Consider the following 17,632-nt stretch of genomic DNA (forward strand, 5'->3'; position numbering starts at 1 on the left):
TATTTATTTATTTATTTATTTATTTATTTATTTATTTATTTATTTATTTATTGATGGATTGTTTGGCTCTTTACTGAAGGAGGCCGTAAGACTATGAAGGGAATGGGGGGGGGGGCAGTGAGAACAGAGAAAGGCGAGAGGAACAATCACATATGAGTAGAATACCGTGAGGAAGAAGTAGGCGACATTGTTTCCTCTCCCCCCTTTGAAGAGAGAAATAATGACCACATTCCATACTCTGAATCTCTGCGGCCTGAGGTGACGAGTGGATTCAAAAGCACAGGAAGAGTGGTTGTCTCTTTTCAAGCTAGGCTATTAAGTGCAGAGCAATTTAAGGGCTCGCCTTGCGGTTGTAGCTCGCTCGCTGGGCCCAAGTAGAGACACGGCGCTCCGTCAGCGGCTGTCGTCGCCGCGTAACCCGAAGACTTCGAAAGCCAAGCGGTTTATATAGTAATGAGCGTTGGAAAGTCGTGAAGCGCTAGCGCTTGTCATACATCTCCCCGTTGTTTAGCGCAAATAGAAGTGCAGGCACATTCCACGCAAAATATATGTAATTAACTGGCAGCGACCGCGTTCATTTTGTTAGGAACGCTCGTTGAGTTGGTTTTTACGACAGTAAGCGAACAAAAAGTGGCAGTACAACGCTGGCACGTGCGCGAGGAAAAGCAAGCACAAAAAGAACAAAACTCCCGCTGGCGCTGTTTCAGGCGCGGGGGAAAGCGGGGGTGTGTTCTGACTTGACTCCATGAACAGACTGCGCTCGCCGAAGTCTCCTGTCTCCCCTTTCTGACCTCAGACTCAACATGCGCGTGCTCTTACTAACCCGGGAAACAGTGTTGTTGTGTTTCTGTACTTTGTTCGGGCTGTGTGCAAAACCACTGGGGAGGCGACAGAACCGTTGCCGCTTCTGTGTATAAATTCCACCCTCTGGGTAGTCCGCATCATTAGACTTTTGCGGCTGAACTAATGTCGCTGCTCTGAAAGTCGGCTCCAGGCTGTTACTGTATCGCAGCCGTTCATCTCTCGCCGTGCAGTAAAGCTGATAAGTATTGCTCTCGTGCCTTTGTCCTCAACACGAAAGTAGCACTTTGCTCACCGCTCGTTCATCACGCTACCACTACATGACAGAGGCGAAGGGGCTAGGCACAGGAGCGCATTCGCCAATGGAACAGCGCAGACGCTTCGACCCGCTTTTTACAATTCTGACGTCCGGGTTAATTCTTGTTGTAACGGGATCTAAAGAGCCCATTACAACAAGACGTTAACTCTAACTAGCGTGTGTACAGATAAGAGCATGAACCTTCCGAAATGATGTTTATTCACAAATAATTCGGTGTTTCAGAATCACCTTTGCATGAATTCATCAATGTTGGGAGCGCGATCTGCAGGACACAGCGTTGGATTAAAGGCGAGGCTGAAAGGAAGCCGCAGTACTTCTGCCCTAAATATATCACAACAAGGCAAAAGTTGTATCGAAGCTGAACGGGCACTATTATAGGTTAATCCTACTCCAAACCTTCCGCTTATAACTGACCTCTTTTTGAAGGATATAAAAGATGAAATGGCTTCTGTGCGGCATGAGCTTCAGCACTCGGGACAAGCCTACCGCTCGCTTCCTTAAATACGAAATGCCTGAGGAAGTTGCTCACACACAGCGTTTCGAGTGACTAATAATAAGGGAACGTTGCTTTTTATAATACTGGGAATTTTCTTACATTTAAGTGCGACCGGAAAAGCGCTAAGTTCTGTTAGGGGCAACTTTTCTGGAAGCGTGTCTTACTACAGTGAATTGAAATAGTTTTCCTGGCTACGGGAGGACTTCCGATGCCAGAATACCTAGAGTTCAAGGCGGACAACTGGGAGAGGCCGTCGGTCTGATGGTATCTGTTTAGGCTCTTTAAATACTGGCAAAGTAATGCTTAGAGGCGGTGGACGCCAAGGAAAAGTTTGGCAACGCTTAGAATTAGGTTTGTTATTCCGTCACAAAGAAACGATAATGTACACTGTGCAGAACCGGTGTGAATTAACATAGTGAATTACAAAGCTCAGCTGGAGCCGTCAAACCGGTTCTTATTCACGAGAAAAAATATCCCTCCTTTTACAGCGTGAACACAGTAAAACTGCGCGATGCAGCGCTGCAGGTGTAAAAAGATAGTATTACAAGGTCAAAAAAGAAAATGTTTCGATCCATCTTGGCGAAACCTGAACACGTTTTGTCTAGCACGAACACCTTTGAAACGGTGAGTTTAGCTTACAACCTTGCCGTACAGCATAAATTCCTTTATTGTAGATGAGGCGTTGGCATTGGAACAAGCGACTCTCGGCCCATCCATATTGGTTGCGAACAATACGAATCGTTCAATTTATAATAAGCCAAATCTACATCAACCTGCTATTGTATTCACATCATATCATTCCGAAATGAGAGTTAGCGACCAAGAAACAGTTCACTCATGGGTGCAATTACGCAGAAGTTTTTTTATAAACATCTTTAATTTGATGTGATGGGAATTACAAGTGCCGAAACATGTTTTTTAAGACGGGTTCCAATCAAACTCAACGAGGAAATTTTGTGGTTGAAGAGTTTTATTGATTGTACTTGTGATTTTCAAAAGTTTTATGGAAAAAAACGTCGTGGTGCTGCTCAAGCATTTTACCAGTGCACTATGATGCGCACGATTTTTAATTTGGTTTATTTGTATCTTTCGGTACTTGCCTTTTTGCAATTATTGACATGAAGCATTTGGCGGCACCCTCGAAATAGGTTTGACGTTTTGGTGCGTTTCAGAACTTGGGACACCAACTCGGAGGAGTCACCGTTACGGGCGGTGTCGTTGGTCTTGGGGTTGTAGGCCTTGGACCACACGAGAGCTCGTCATCTTCTAAGGACTTGCATCCAGTTATGTAGCTGCCAGGAGTTGTGTCACCACACTTCCGTTTGAAATTAGCCACACATTCTGTCGGGATGCGCGTAGTTATGGCACTTGATTTGACTAATAATTCGCACTCCCTCCGTCCTGCAAAGTGAATTATGTATTGAGTAAGAAAAATACCGCAACATTAAAATACATCCTAAATTTTTTTTAATTTTTTATGAGAGTGTGTGCGAGCATGAACTCGCCCGTCCTGAATTCGCATTCACCAAGGCATTCAAAAAAGGACATTATTAGCTTTGTAACCGCTTTATGCCTGCTCCTATTCTGTATAAAGATCTCATGCATGTCATCACAAAAGGGTGAATGCGGGTGTACGATACTCTCATTTCAACTAGTAATTAGCATTGACAAAGAAATGTCCCGACCTTACATCGACTTCATGCTTGCAGATGAGTAAAACGGAATTGTTAGTAAGAGTACATCATTAGGTGCGGAGTACCTTAGGACCGCACAATGTCCGTCCACGTCCGTGCGCATAGCGATTACAATGGCAAAAATCTCAAGTCACTGGTAGGATTCGAGGCTGTGTCTGGTATACCAGACAGAATTACCGTCAGTCGTCTTACCCATTGGACTACGACCCTGAGTCAATACCCGAGAGTCAAACGGCTTTCTCGCTCGCCTGTAACGGTGCGGGGTACCTTAGGACGTCAAAATGTCCGTCCGCGTCTATCAGGCCGAAGACCACCATCCAGCGAAAATCAAGCGAATTTTGATTTGAGCCATGAGTTGCAGTTTCATTTAGGGAATAATCAAAGTGCAACTCACGGCTCAAATCGAATGACGGTCGGGGCGCAACGTGGATGTTATTTTGAGTCTCCGTACTCCGCACCCTTGCGATCATCTACGAAGTGAAGATGCTGCCATTTTTTACCGTTCCCGTACTAGGAAAAAATATATAAACTGTGCGCCAGTTAAATGAAATCGGGCTGCTCGGAGGAGTTCAGAATCCATATCGGAATTCTGTACTTTCTCAGTACTTATGCTGAACCTTTTGGAGGGGTTTACGGAAATGACTTCCTTGTAGGTTACTTTTTTTATCTCTTAGCTATTCGGAAAAGCGCTCACCCGAAGTTTATTGGAGTGTCTACCTACGATATTTTCTCGCGTAATGATCGCACTCGCGTGATGATTGCACCCCTGAAGTTTGTCGTCAAAGTTCATTTTTTTTATTTCCCGCGCCATGACCGTGCTCTGAACTAGACGCAGCAATACGTGGTATGTGTGCCACGTCTAGCTGATAATGGTCGTGAGTACCTGTTTTCCTTCCCTCTCAAGGTGGACACGGCTACGTTATTGCGGGAGACTTGCTGATATTAGCGATATCAACAAGCATGCGTTCAATATTAATGAGGAAGAAACTCACTAAATACAATAGTACTCAGAAGACAAAGAAAAAAAAAAGCGCTCCCGTCGGTGCGTAGGCAGCCATATCTGCTCTGATGTCCGGCACTGTGACAGTGGCAGCGATTTATTGGTCTAACTGTTGCCACCTCGCACCAAACTCGTTCCGGCGCGTTCTGCAATTCATGAAAACACTGCATTTTCGTCACATTGCAAAGGCGCTGGAGGCGCTGTGCGTATTTTTATTGTTTTTATTTGTTAGTATAATTATGTTCATAAGACCTATCGTAAAAAGATTGACCCACAACTTGCTTGCATTTTCTGTGCTCAAAACGTTTACGCGAAAAAATTATCCCGCTTAATGAAAGCACCCCTAAATTTGCATCAACGTTTTTAAAAAAAAGTGCGATCATTACGCGAGTAAATACGGTACGTGGACGGTTGGCGGTAGGATCGCAAATGAGTATAGTTATCAAGGTGCCACACCGTTGAGGACGATAGTTCATTTTGGTCTGGCTATTCAGCACGTATTCAAAAAATGGTAATGAAGTCGAGAAATTGTGTGAATTCCGTCGAGAAATTGCGTGAAAGAAAAAATACATATACCGAGTAGATCTAAAATTTCTCGAGGCACTTGAGTCTGCTTGCATGATTTGAATGCCAAAGCCGGGCGACATTTAGTAACTACTGCGTTACTGCTACATGGTCGTTGCGTCTCTTCCTACTTCGTAAGTGGAGTCTTTTGGCGCGAATTACTTCGACCGGCATTTGTTTAGGCTATACCGCCTTTTTCTGGCTTCATTTGTTTGTGTTACTTAGAAATTGCGTCAGCTAGGAGACTGGTGCACGAAACATCGTCCCTAGAATCAGGGTTGGGCGCGGCAGCTGTGCACTTATATACTTACGCGCCATCACGTTCATATGTCACACGGTAGGCACTATTCTGCCACTTTAACGTTTTAAATTCATACTTTTCTCGATTTCTTGAAGTGAGCGCATTAGCCGCTCGAAGCTCCCGATTTCTTACCTATTACCCACTTGCGTATGTGAAACAAACAAAAGGGACGACTACTTTTGTTTTCTCTGACAACGTGTGGATATAGCGCCGTTGGTACAACACTGCGCTGCTGCAGTATGGACCTGCGATCAAACTCCTGTAATACCAAACGCGTTTTTTATTCACTCTGTACAGCGGCCGCCGTTTGTTTCAGCGCATGACAACAGCGGGGTTTATCTCAGACTGCTACAATCGTGGCTTTTAGCTTATTTTCTTGTCGTTCTGTCTTTTGGACTGCTCGAAATCAAAATTATGTTTCAAAGAAAGCGTAAAAAGTTAATGTAGGGCCTTTTTGTCTTTTAGGTCACCTCATTGTAATGGACTTTTATGCGTCGCCGTGTGGTTCATCATGAGAATAAAAGCTTCTTTGTATGGTCATGTGCAGCGAAATAGGGAGTAGAGTAGCGAGGAGGCTCGTGAAGGTGCAACTTGGCTAGCGTGGGCTGATGTGGTAGTTGCGTTTTCAGATTTTAGCTACTTCAGACAGGGCGTAGTTTTGACAGGCAGACATTGCGCTTGTCTGCTATCAACACAGCTGATAGCATAGAGCTAACAGGCACTGGGAACTCGAAGAATAAGCGTAATGACGCTATCGGTTTAATTGAGAGTTTTAGCATAGCGGCTATCGTACGTTAGGCTACCGGCGGTGGTTACCGGGACCTACCTGGGCGTGTGCCCATTGGTTCAGTTCCCGCCACGCCGTGTCTGCGCATTGGTTCTGGTGGTGTGGCCCTCGTCTTCGTACCCGCGCGCATGCGCAGTTGGGTCCTTGTACCTGCCAACCCTAGCGGTGCGAACGCCAGCCGATATGCTAAAAATCTCTACTAAATCGGGGCGGGATACCGAATGCAAGATCGCCTCCTTTTCGGGATAAAAAAACTGTACGCCATGATGGGCATGTCTGCAATCCAGGGACGTGTCATAAAAGCTCTTCCCTACCGAAATCCCTGAATTCAAACAATACCAGTGAAGACCGAACACAGGATAAAATTTCTTTTAATAAGCTACCAAAAACATGCCAACACAGTATACACCTACGCCGAAATGCACAAAAGTACTGAGGCAACAATCGTCGCAGTGGACTACCCTGGCAATATTTGTGACAGCATGATCCTCCCTCACACAGCAACATACGAAGCGGAAATTGGAGCCATCCTTTTGGCAACTCAAAAAGCGAAACTATAAACTAGAAGAAGGAACATTAATAGGAAGTCTTATTACAGCATTAAAAAATTACAGACTCAATACGTAAGCGATCCGGAATGATTCTCCGTACCACAATTGGGGAAGTTTCGTTTACATTAACTCTCGGATGCGAGGGTCTGGAAGGCCTTGATGCAACCGACCAAGAAGCACGCGAACTCACATACCAAGCTGCGCGTGAGACAGACTGCCGTACTCCCATCCCTGAAAAATGTGGAGAATGTCTTGTTTTGGCATGCCTAGAAACAAAATCATTCACGCGCACAAGAAGGTCTCCAGGCTGAAGAATCGCCAACTCTGGGAATGACCATCGCCCCTCGATCGAGCGCAAGCAAGGTGCGGCCTGCCGTGTCGCGCCGCTGCCAATGGGCGAACGTGTCTCGCCGGAGTTGACAATTGCGTCCATTGTTTTCTACGAGGGCCCCACCATCCGGGGACGAGTCGGAGAGCCGGCCGCGCAGTGGTTGGAACGGCTGCGCGACAGCAAGCACGTCGTTTGCGTTGGTTCGCACAGCTCCTCAAACGCATGTGGTTCCGGTGTGAAACGTGATTGTTGTCATTGGTGAGGCATTTCTCTGTGTGCGTTTTAGTGACAGTAAGTATTGCGCAAGCGGCGCGATGCCGCGCAGCTGCTGTGGGCCGCTCTGCGACTCGAACGCTAAAAAAGACCACGGAGTGCGGTACCACGACTTTGCTAGCAACTCGGAACGTCGTGAGGAATGGCTGAAGAATCTTTCTCGCGAAGGACCAGCAGGGAAAGGAAGCAAATGGAAACAAAGAGACAGGTCGCTGGTATGCTCTACATATTATTTAGAAACCGACTACAGGACAAACGCGTAGACAAGGATTTTACTTCCGACCACCGTACCCACCGTGTTTTCAAAGTACCCAGAGTACATGCCGAAAGGAACTGTGAACCCCAGCCAACGTCGTAAATGTAACGATGATGTTGATGCAAGCAGATGCCCAAGAGAGAATCCCGGCGAAGGTTCGTTGCCTGATCACAATGATGTAGAAGAGCTCGCTCCTGACTTTCCCGTAAAAGCGCGCGCAGAAGGTACGCTTTCTGCTGATGTGGGGTGCCACACCACCGTGGACATCGTGCGCATCATAGAAGACACGAAAAAACAGAGGCCCGAATGAAAAAAAAAATTCTCGCTAATAAATGACCTGCAAAGATTGCAAAGCGAACTCGACAAACTGAAAGACCGCCTTCAATCGTATGAAAACGATGAGGCGATTCAAGCTTTCGTACAGGTTTCGGAAACTGCAAAAGAGGGCGACAAATCTGCTCGGTTTGTTAGCAACCATCTGGCTAATTCTAAAAAGCAAAAGCCCTCCTACTGACAAGAAATACTGCGAGATTGTGTCCTTTGGAAAGCATGCTCGCGAAAGGGGTACGAACACTTGCGCGCTAGAGGTCTTTTGAAGTTGCCATGTCGTGTTGCACACTTCAAAAGTATGTGGGACACTCGACCGATGAAGTTGGCATGACCTCCTTGATAAAGAAGCGCATTCGTGTGGGGCGCAAGAAACTCTTTGTTGCGGAAGAAGATGATTGCTCGCTCATTACTGTTGAAATTGCTATCGCAAAGAAGGTGATACATGAGCGACAAGCGGACAAAATATTTGGCTTTGTTGACATGGGCACCGGAGAGAGTCAAGCACGACACCTGAAGTGGCAAACCGCCAGTTCTGCTTTGTTTTACGGGGATTGCCAACGAGCTATGTGATACCCGTTGGCTATTTTTTCACGCGATGCTTCAAGAACGACGAGCTGTTTTCTATCACGACAGAAGTTCTGAAAGCTGTCATAGACGTGGGATTTCTGATGACGAGAGTCGTAAATGACAATCACCAAGCAAATACTGCCCTTTTCAAAAGTCTTTCGGGAGATAGCACTCTTGTTGATGCTTTGCCTCACCCTTTACAGAAGGGTGACCCACTTTTTCTTTCATTTGATCCCAATTGCCTGATAAAAAGTCTGCGTAGCAACTTCCTTGAGCAAGAGATGATGGAGGGAGATGGAGATTCGAGGCGGCTTCTACCTTAAGAATCTATTTGATGTAGTCACAGCTGCTGGTCAAGCCAGAAATATTCTTCACTCGTGCTCACGTGGAGCCACACGACTTAGAAAAGATGAAAGTTTGCAGGGCTACTCAGATATCAGAGAGTTTTAGAATAACGTACGCAGGCATACGCAAAAAGTTAGCGAACGCTATTTTTTTCGTGGTTTACGCTGCGCATGCGCCGTACGCTAAGCCGGTTCTCCGTTTAGCGGACGGAAGACAAGCGGACGCTATTTCAGCAAAATAGCGTCCGTAAGTGGGGGTGCTTGCGTTTACAATATGGCGGCAAGTAGCGCGACAACCACCATGGTTCCGCTCTTCTGTGGACACTAATTTGGTTCCGATGGACCAAGTTCTTTCCTCCTGTGTTCTTAAATACGTCGCGTGGTTGGCACGTTGCCCTAGCGCAGCTTTGTATCGTCGTGACACCGCTGAGTGTCCGAACGAAGCGTTGTAGCAGGCCAGCTACCGAAGCTGCGTGTGTGTTGTGGGCGTGCTCGCCTCGCGAATAAATGCGATGTTGTGCTTCTTCAGGTGGACATTGCTTCCCATGCTCGGGATCATTTTCTCGAGCGACGGGCGACTCAACCTCGCATCATGTATGTACAGTGCAGTGTTCCTGGCTAAATGCCTTCTCAGAGTGCCAGCCAGGGTTAAGCAACTTGCTGTTCATCACCGCAAACCGCGAGAGGTGCGTGCATGCCGAATTTACGACGGGCAGGAGGAGGTAACCGATCGACTGTCAATCGCGGTTCAGACTTGCAAAGCATGTATTGAAGGTGTGTTCGTTCGAAACGCATGTCTTCGTTCTTTTGAAGTTGAATAAAATGTATGCGTCAAACCCGGACGTTTGGTTCAGGGCGTTGAGTGAGATTACACAAAAGAAGTGCCACGGGGCATCAACGCTTTCTTTATGGAGCGTACTCGGGTAAGAGAATATTCATATCATGTTATCGAGATGTTGCATTCAATACTAACGAAAAATCGGTGCTTTCCGCATGTTTGGATAGTCGTAAATTGTCTGGGCACTCCGGCACTCCGCTGGCTTAAACAGCGACCCTGTGGAGTCACTGTTAAGTTGCCTTAGGCAGTTTAATGGCGCCAATGACAAAGTGGACGCCCGGACGGCAGTTCACACTGTGGAGAAACTGCTAACTGTACTGCTGAAAACCTCAGCCATAATAAAGTTATCAAACAAGGAAAGTTTTTTTTTCCGGGTTGGAATTCTTCAAGCGGGAAAAAGTGGTAATGCACCCGCTTCTTCTGAAATGAACGCACCCATCAGGCTGGCCGTTCAGACTGTTCAAACCTATCCGCCGCCAGCGCCGGTTGTATTTTCTGCGGTGGAACTTACCAGCGAGATCGAGCTCATGAATAGCTTCTCTGAAGAAGCAGACCTCGAGATTGCACCTGTGGCATTCTTGGATGATTATGTTGCCCGTGTATGTATGGAAAAGCTACGGGTTGTTTCGACAATATTTCATAAACATCATTTTTATTTTGGGTTATTTTTTGAATGCAGCAGGCGACATAGAATCTATAGATACTGATCGTAGATTTCAATTCGGCGTACTGGTTTGTTCTTACATTAATTAAACTTCAAATAAAACGTGTGTGCTAGTACCTAGTTCCTGCTTTATGGTCAAATTTATTATTGTCTTTAGGTCCCCTGCCAGTCGTGCAAAGCTTTGCAGCAGGCTGGGGATCCATCACAACCAATTTATGGGCTCCTCAAGCACATGTACAAGAGAAACCTGGCCATAGCCTAAAATTGACATAATCGGGCTATGCAAGCTCACGTGCAGCTTTATAGCCCGGGTGAAGAAATCAGAAGAGGTCAGACGAAGTAGCCAGCTATGCAACATGATTTTGTCACCACTTCCACACTTTACATGCTGCCGTCAATTAATCTATAAAAGCCATGGCAGCGTCTACACTGAGAGGCTTTCCAAACTGATTTAAATCATGCTCTCACGACATCTGCTAGGAAACTGGGCGGGCGATATTACCTTGACAGCAGAGGGACTTCTGAGGCTGTCTCATAAACCTCTTTCAGGGAAGGTTTTCCATTCGTAAATATATCTTTAACCACATTGATGTGTTTCAAGAAAGGTTTTCTTATTCTAAACGCTATCTTGACCTCATCTCTTGCTTTTTTTTTTCAAGAATGAATCTCAGCCTGTAATTACGTTGTTTTGTTATGGCTGTTGTGAACAACATAAAAGCCTGCATGAAACTCCCGGTTCAAACTTTTTTCCTGACTTCGAACAACAGTGTTCTACAAATGGGCTTGGAAATTTACACGGCTGTTATGGAATTTACCTTCCAAGGGTTTTAATTATGGGGAATACAAATATATATGAACCTGAACCTCAAAGCTCCGATTGCATGACGCAGTTTTGCGTCACGCAAAACTGCGCCGGTTGCAATTGATTCACGGGGAGTTTACGGTGACGAAGGTAGGTGTTCTGTGTTGCCCTCCTTTACGGCAATTTCATCCGCATTGGCAAGCTGTTACGTCAAACAATGTGACTTTCTGCAGGCTGAAGTTGCAAATTTTTGATGAATACGTTTCCGCCAACTGTTTGTATTACGTCACGTCTTCTCTGCCAATCACACAGCGATATTGTTATTAAATAGCAAATACAGGATTGCCGCATTATGTCTGTTGCATTTCCTCTACCTTTTCAATGCCGGCCAAGAATTGTGCATCGTCAGTAAAAAGAAAAACGCCAACTTGAGAACTGGTCCCAGTAAGCGGCATAAAACGTGGAAGTGAGGGAAGCACGAAAAGGTTCTTTACTAGCCGGAGTCGCTTCAAAGAAATGAATTCGAATTAGGCAAACCTTCCGGCGAATTCACGAATTATAAAAATTGCGCCCGCCTCCCCGCGAGGGGAACCCTGTGTAGATGCGACGCATCGTGGGGTTTACTTGGTGTTTCCGTTGGATTGATTCTGAAATCACATTAAACGTGTCGGGAACGCGTGTGATTATTCTGTATTATGATTATTATTATGTTTTATTGGCCAATCTTGGTCAATCTCTCTAAGTGGTATGCTTGGGGCTTCTCTGTCGCAACGACCTTTACTCCATCATTGTTGCTGTAAGTGGGAGCTTCTTTTCTTTCATTGCAAGTGTTAATATTGCCCCATCATGCGTTGTATCAGTAGCTTCTTGACGTAGTTTGAATGAGTCGAGGATATAAGGCGCGTTCACATCATTTGATTCTGTCTCGGTTTTGTGGCGCAGTGGGAAAAGCACATGTACCTCGCGTTCCGCCCACAAGGTCGTGGAATCGAAACCGGGCGCCGCTAACTATTATTTTGTATTATAGTGTAGGAGGAAGGGTGTGGACGGACAACAACGCCGTATGGAGGGACAGGGCGAGTGAATGAGCTGCAGTCGCATCTAAAAAAAATCGCGGAGTTGAGATTATAACTCATAGCAGCAGTTGCAGGCACGGTTGACGACGGTTTGTCGAGAATTTTATTACCGACAGAGCGAAAAACGAATTTCAATGATGGATTCACGCATCTTTTTTTTTGTCTCGACCGTACTATGATTATCCTCCTTTCTACATTTCGGTTGTTGATTTTCGTATTTTAAATTCAGGTGAGACGGCATCCGCGTGCCACTGTCGTATATTCGGTTGAGAGCAATGACGTATTTCCAGGGAAGATGAACCCGCGTGATACCGGGCGGCTAACAGCCACGTATAACAAACAAAATTGAGGCCAAAGACTATAACGCGTTAAAACATGCGCCAGAGAACCTTTGGTGAGAACATGAGAGCAATGCTTTAGGAAAGAAACTTCACAACGCTTTTTGCTTGGGGAAGGCTGCAGGCAACTGAAGTTGCCAAAAAAATGTAGTACGTTGCAGAAAGCGTAGAGCAGGTGCAACGAGAGTGGAGGGTAGAGTGAGAGGAAGTACATGGCACACGGGATTCACTTTGAACCTTGAGAAGTGAACCGTGGACTTTTATGGGACCAAGCAAAGGGGAGAAGGTGGCGTCCACAGTCTGCCGGATTGTAGCTCCGCCTCGGCAGGCGCTCCGCTGTCAGTAGTCTACTTTGCTCTCTTAGATGTCGAGGCATGTTTCGCCCGTTCTTACAGCCCTATTGTAGGGGCGGGGTTCATCAAAATACAGCCCCACGACTTCTGTTGCAACCACATGTTCATCCACGCTGTGATTCAGCCTTCATTTCACTGAATTGAGTATGCATTCGCAGTGTTCACTGAACAGCTACACCAAAAATAACGAGCTACAAACTCCGTCCTCCCACAAATTTATTGCCGAGTTTAAAGGTTCAACCTGGTTTATATTGACAGCATGCAAATGTGTGCATAACTGCCGCGTAGAACAAGTGCTTACCTTTGCTATTAGTTCGGTTAAGATCCCGCGTTACCCAACAGTTTTCCTCGCTGCTCTGGAAAATAACCTGCCGCTGAAACAGGAGGCCATCTGCGTGGGAGAAAACACCCTGATTACAAGTAATGTCGCGATGCCGGCACCGCGATTTCAGGTTTGAGGGGTTTGTCATAGGAGCTATACAGTCGAGTCCACTTATAACAATACCGGTTTTAACAATATATCGGATATAACAATGGACATCCGCGGCACCGTCAGATTTTCATTGTATTCTATGGCAAAATAAACCGCTTATAACAACATGATGCAATATCGGTTATAACAAGTAAATGTGGGCACTGGAACCAACCCTGAACGAAACAAAAATGCAAAAACGCTGCAAAAACGCTCCTGCCGAAACAGAAATGACCGAACTTTGGTCGTCGGTGAACGGTGGTGATGGAGACGCGTCGGGACTTGAGCAGTTCTTGCACGCCGACGACGCAGTAGCAACAAATGAGGACCTCACCGATGAGCCGATCGTCGCTGCGGTCACCGGCGCGGAAGACGACAGCAGTGACGACGAGGAGGAACCGAAACCCATGCAGGTTGTGTCGCATCAGGAAGCGTTGCAAATGATCGACTCCCTGCGCGATTTTGTGTTTGCTAAAAACCTTCCGCTCGGCCACGCGGAGCAGTTGGACGCTTTGCAAAAAGATGTCAATAAGATGGCCAGTAAGCAGTCGAAGCTGACTGCTTACGGTTTTCTACCTGCTAAAAAGTGAAAACTTTACGCAACTTCCCCCTCATTAAGTGCTCTTGTTTATCATGTTCCCCTCATTAAATGCTCTTGTTTGTCACGTTTTCTTTGTTATTTTAGGCATAATCCGCTTATAACAATAATCGGTTATAACAATGATATTTTCATGGCACCTCAATATTGTTATAAGTGGACTCGACTGTAGTTACGATTCATGCCTTGCAATAAGTGCTTGATTGATCACTGGCGTTTTCCTGCACACATAGATAAGGTGTGTGCGCCAGATTACGCTGTTCTTATAGCAAGCGTTTTCCTTAGACGGCAACCTCAGCTTGCATGTAGCTTAATTTTGTCCGCAGTAGCCATAACAATAGCTTACTGTCATACCTTGGTGCTGTATTGCATGTCAGTTAAACTACATAAAATATTTTTCGGCCATACTAGAGGATCAGAAATGAGACGTTTTGCATTGGTACGGTTTAATTGCACTGCATAAAAGCGAGGGTTAGTTTTGATAGCTGGGCTTGGTTGATTATTCCTCAAAATTGTCCCTCCCGTGTGGTATGTCTCGTTTGAAGCAAGTGCCTTTGGCGGTTGATTGCCGACTTGTTCTAAACGGGAACCCACTTCACATTTTATTTTGACCCCCCCAAAAAAAGCCGCAAACTCGTGTCTCCAGTAGAGTCCCAAACACTCGCCAGTACAATGACTTCATGGCCGTTCGATTTGTTTTGTTGGAAGCATGCTAGCACAATTAGTAATTTAGACGTATGTTTTCGACTCCATAAAAATGGGAACGATAAAGCTAAGCTTGAATTTCCAGTCACCGACTGTTGAGCTTCCTGCTGAACATTGCCTCCGTGCCCCTCGCTATCTGACCAGCCCACCGGACATAACTTCCGAGGCTCCTTCCGTTCACTTGCTATCTGCAGGCTCCTCCTGTTGATCTACAGGTGAGCTCCAGATTGGTCTGCACGTTTAAGGTTGCTGCCATGTCGTCACCACTTCAGCCGCCTCTGGGCAGAGCCCCGCAAGCTGATCCTGTTCGCTTGCCATGGCCAGCAGCCCCTTGTTGAGGTGCTGTTGAACTTACCCGTTCAACGTGGCGGCCCCAATCCTTACCACTTGACCTACCCTCTAGACCATAGAGTTTCTTAGTAAGTATACTAGGGACGAAAGTGCACCTCGGCAACCGTATCGGCCTTGGGGTTAATGTGAAGGGAACAACTGCTGGCTTGGCATGTCTGTCAGAATTTTAAGTGTCTTCTTAGGTTGGCTTTCTTTACTATGCATTGCTACCTCTACTAGGCAGCCGAAACGGCCGAGGCGTGCTTTGCCTCTCTCGTCTCGTTTGGAAACTGGAAGGTGTCTCCATTAGTTCATGCTAACACAGCTGTGCTTCATTATATTTAGTTAAGTGGAAACATATTTTCGCAAATAGAAACCCACAATGTAGATACGTATGTTTGAGGTAAGGAGAGTTCGCTTAACATTTATTTCTGGTACTAGCAGTACACATGTTAGCAGCGCCCAGACCCTTGCCAGAGCGAGTAATTGGCCGCTTGAAAAGTTGTAGCAGACGGTCTGTGTTCCAGTTCACCGCGAAGGTGGTTTTATGGGTACACGCCTAAAGCATTATTTAAGTTTTCAAAGAATTTCTTATTCGAAATATTGGCAAAATCGGAGTTTTCCAAAATTTTACATTTTTCAACTATCAGCTCGTTTTGCAGAATTGTAGGGACAACAGTTCTGGCAGAATCTCAGTAAAAGAAATATGCCTTACATTTAATTTTCTTAGTATAAAATGCCGTTTTTTCATCAATACCTATACAAATACGCAGTCTTTGCGTTTTTGTGGCATTGTATATGACTTTACAGTAACTTAAATGTTCCAATCCAAGCCAATGACAAAGTTAAGACGGTCATGAAACACGGTGGGGGACCATTAAGTCAACGACGGTCTTGATGTGAAGCGCACGATTCCTCTCTAGTGTATGCAGTAAGAAACTATACTCTCTGGACAGCATTTTCCGGTGGTCGCTCGACTCTTCCGACCCTCCTACCGCACTATTCTTTCCCTTTCTTCGAGGGCGATGCCGGGCTCACCATCTCTGGCTTGCGCAACTTTTCGTGATCTCTTGTTTTCTCAACGTCACAACGCGGTGCTTGAAATATAGCAATTGAAAGTTTTCGCGGCAGATTACTGTTAAGGCGAAAGACCCGTTCTGCCACAAAACAGTTGTTCTACCACTTTGGTCTCCAGTAAAAAAAATGGCGCCACCTTACAAAAATTGGGTCATCCAAAGAGAAATAAACCCGGTCCTCCCCAAAAGCAGTCTGATGGGCTGCCACTGTCCTATTGACGATTTTTATTTTTTACCGGCTTCGTACAATGAACACAAAATCACAGCAATAATACGTGCTTCAACCACAATAAAATGCTAAAACCCTATGCGCAACATTGAGGGCTGCATATTCAAAACATTGTAGGGTTACGAATCCATCGAACATGCTGGCCCCGTCATGTTGATGGGGCTGCATTTAGATTACATTCCTTATATAAATGATGGTATGAATAAAAGGTCTCTATCGCCGGTCGTGCATCTGCGGTGTCGTGAATCTGCCGGCCGTCGCGTCTGTAGTGTAAAATTTATTTGACAGTTCCACTGCTTAAATTGTTCTTCGAATGCTTCCTCGGCTATATTCACATTTATATTAGTGAGAACTGTTGAATGCCCGAGGGCGCTTCCCTGCCGTTAAACCTAAATGCCGGTCTCTGCTTCCGGTGGTATGTTGTAAATAGGAAGAATGCACCGGACAGATGCCGGGGTGAGCGCAGAACGTTTCCTAATAAAGTTGTCTGTAGAGCACGCGAGGGCATCGATAAAGGAGTGGCTATTTCTCGAGCTTCCATCACCTAAGGCCACCCAGTGCCTGCCTTATGCCGTACCAACGATCTATGGGATTGACACTGAGACACGGTGTAAAGAAAGACGGCCTTGAATAATGCATAGGTTTCTTCGAGCTTTTTTTATTGTGTCCAATTTGATCGGTAGGCTAAAATATCAAGAAATAACATATTTTTGTCTGCGCCTCTAAAACTGATTGTTCTTATCGGCCTTGTTATCATGACGTTACCGTAGCTCTCTTCTTTGTGTTAGCGCTCGTGAAAGACTAGAGATAATCCGTGTGTAGGTAGCCGTGCCGAGTAAAAAAACCTGTGGTTCAGGTTTGTGGCAGGCCAAATACCACTCCTGATATTGCATGTTTAAGCAGAATACTACATAAATGCTTCCAGATCCGACTCTGTTGACGATCGTTTGCGTTTATAAAATCCCAGAGAAATTTTGGAGCATTACATTCCGAAGCTACACTTGTGCTATGAGGCGCGTCGTAGTGGAAGGCTCTATAATCATTTCGACCACCACGGTAACTTAGAAGAGCACCAAAATGTTTTCTCGCAGCCGTTTTTTTTCTCCGTGTCCGTCCGAAGAACAGCCGCCACGTTTGCGGGCGAAGCCTTGTTCGTGTGCTGAGAAGCACAAAGCCCTATTCACTGATCCACGCGGGCAGTTTCTAATTCACAAATAATTGTATTTACAAAGTCGCCCTCATGAACTAATATGCAGTTGCAGAAGTACAGGCACACAATTACTTGTCGGCCTTACGAATCAATGATCTTCTTTGCCTTTGTTACTTACCCACCATTACAAATCCCCTTTAGCTCGTAAATAATCAATAAGGATGAGGCATATGGCATTAGTAATGATGATGATTAGTAAGCAATGAGCTTTTTTCGTGGCTTCTATGCTGTGTACATACCATGTTAGGCGTGCATAATCACAAGAAAAAAAAAGAACGAAGTCCCAGATAGCACCACGTTGGTCCAGCACAGACGACGACGAAGGAA

General features: G+C 45.7%; 1 protein-coding gene across 1 annotated transcript in view; it reads right to left on the minus strand.

Annotated features, from left to right (window-relative positions):
• Positions 1-2,637: 2,637 nt before the first annotated feature.
• Positions 2,638-17,632, minus strand: part of LOC144167369 (uncharacterized) — a 57,359-nt gene continuing 42,364 nt past the window's right edge. The window contains exons 4-5 of the mRNA XM_077696654.1: positions 12,987-13,076; positions 2,638-3,017 (exon numbers count right to left, since the gene is read on the minus strand). Coding sequence (XP_077552780.1) covers positions 2,785-3,017; positions 12,987-13,076 — 323 coding nt within the window. The 3' untranslated portion in view covers positions 2,638-2,784. The remainder of the gene's footprint in view (positions 3,018-12,986; positions 13,077-17,632) is intronic.

The sequence above is a fragment of the Haemaphysalis longicornis genome, unplaced genomic scaffold (genome assembly GCF_048455015.1).
Source record: "Haemaphysalis longicornis isolate Haplotype H1 unplaced genomic scaffold, Haemaphysalis longicornis Haplotype H1 scaffold_2, whole genome shotgun sequence".
Classification (NCBI taxonomy): domain Eukaryota; kingdom Metazoa; phylum Arthropoda; class Arachnida; order Ixodida; family Ixodidae; genus Haemaphysalis; species Haemaphysalis longicornis.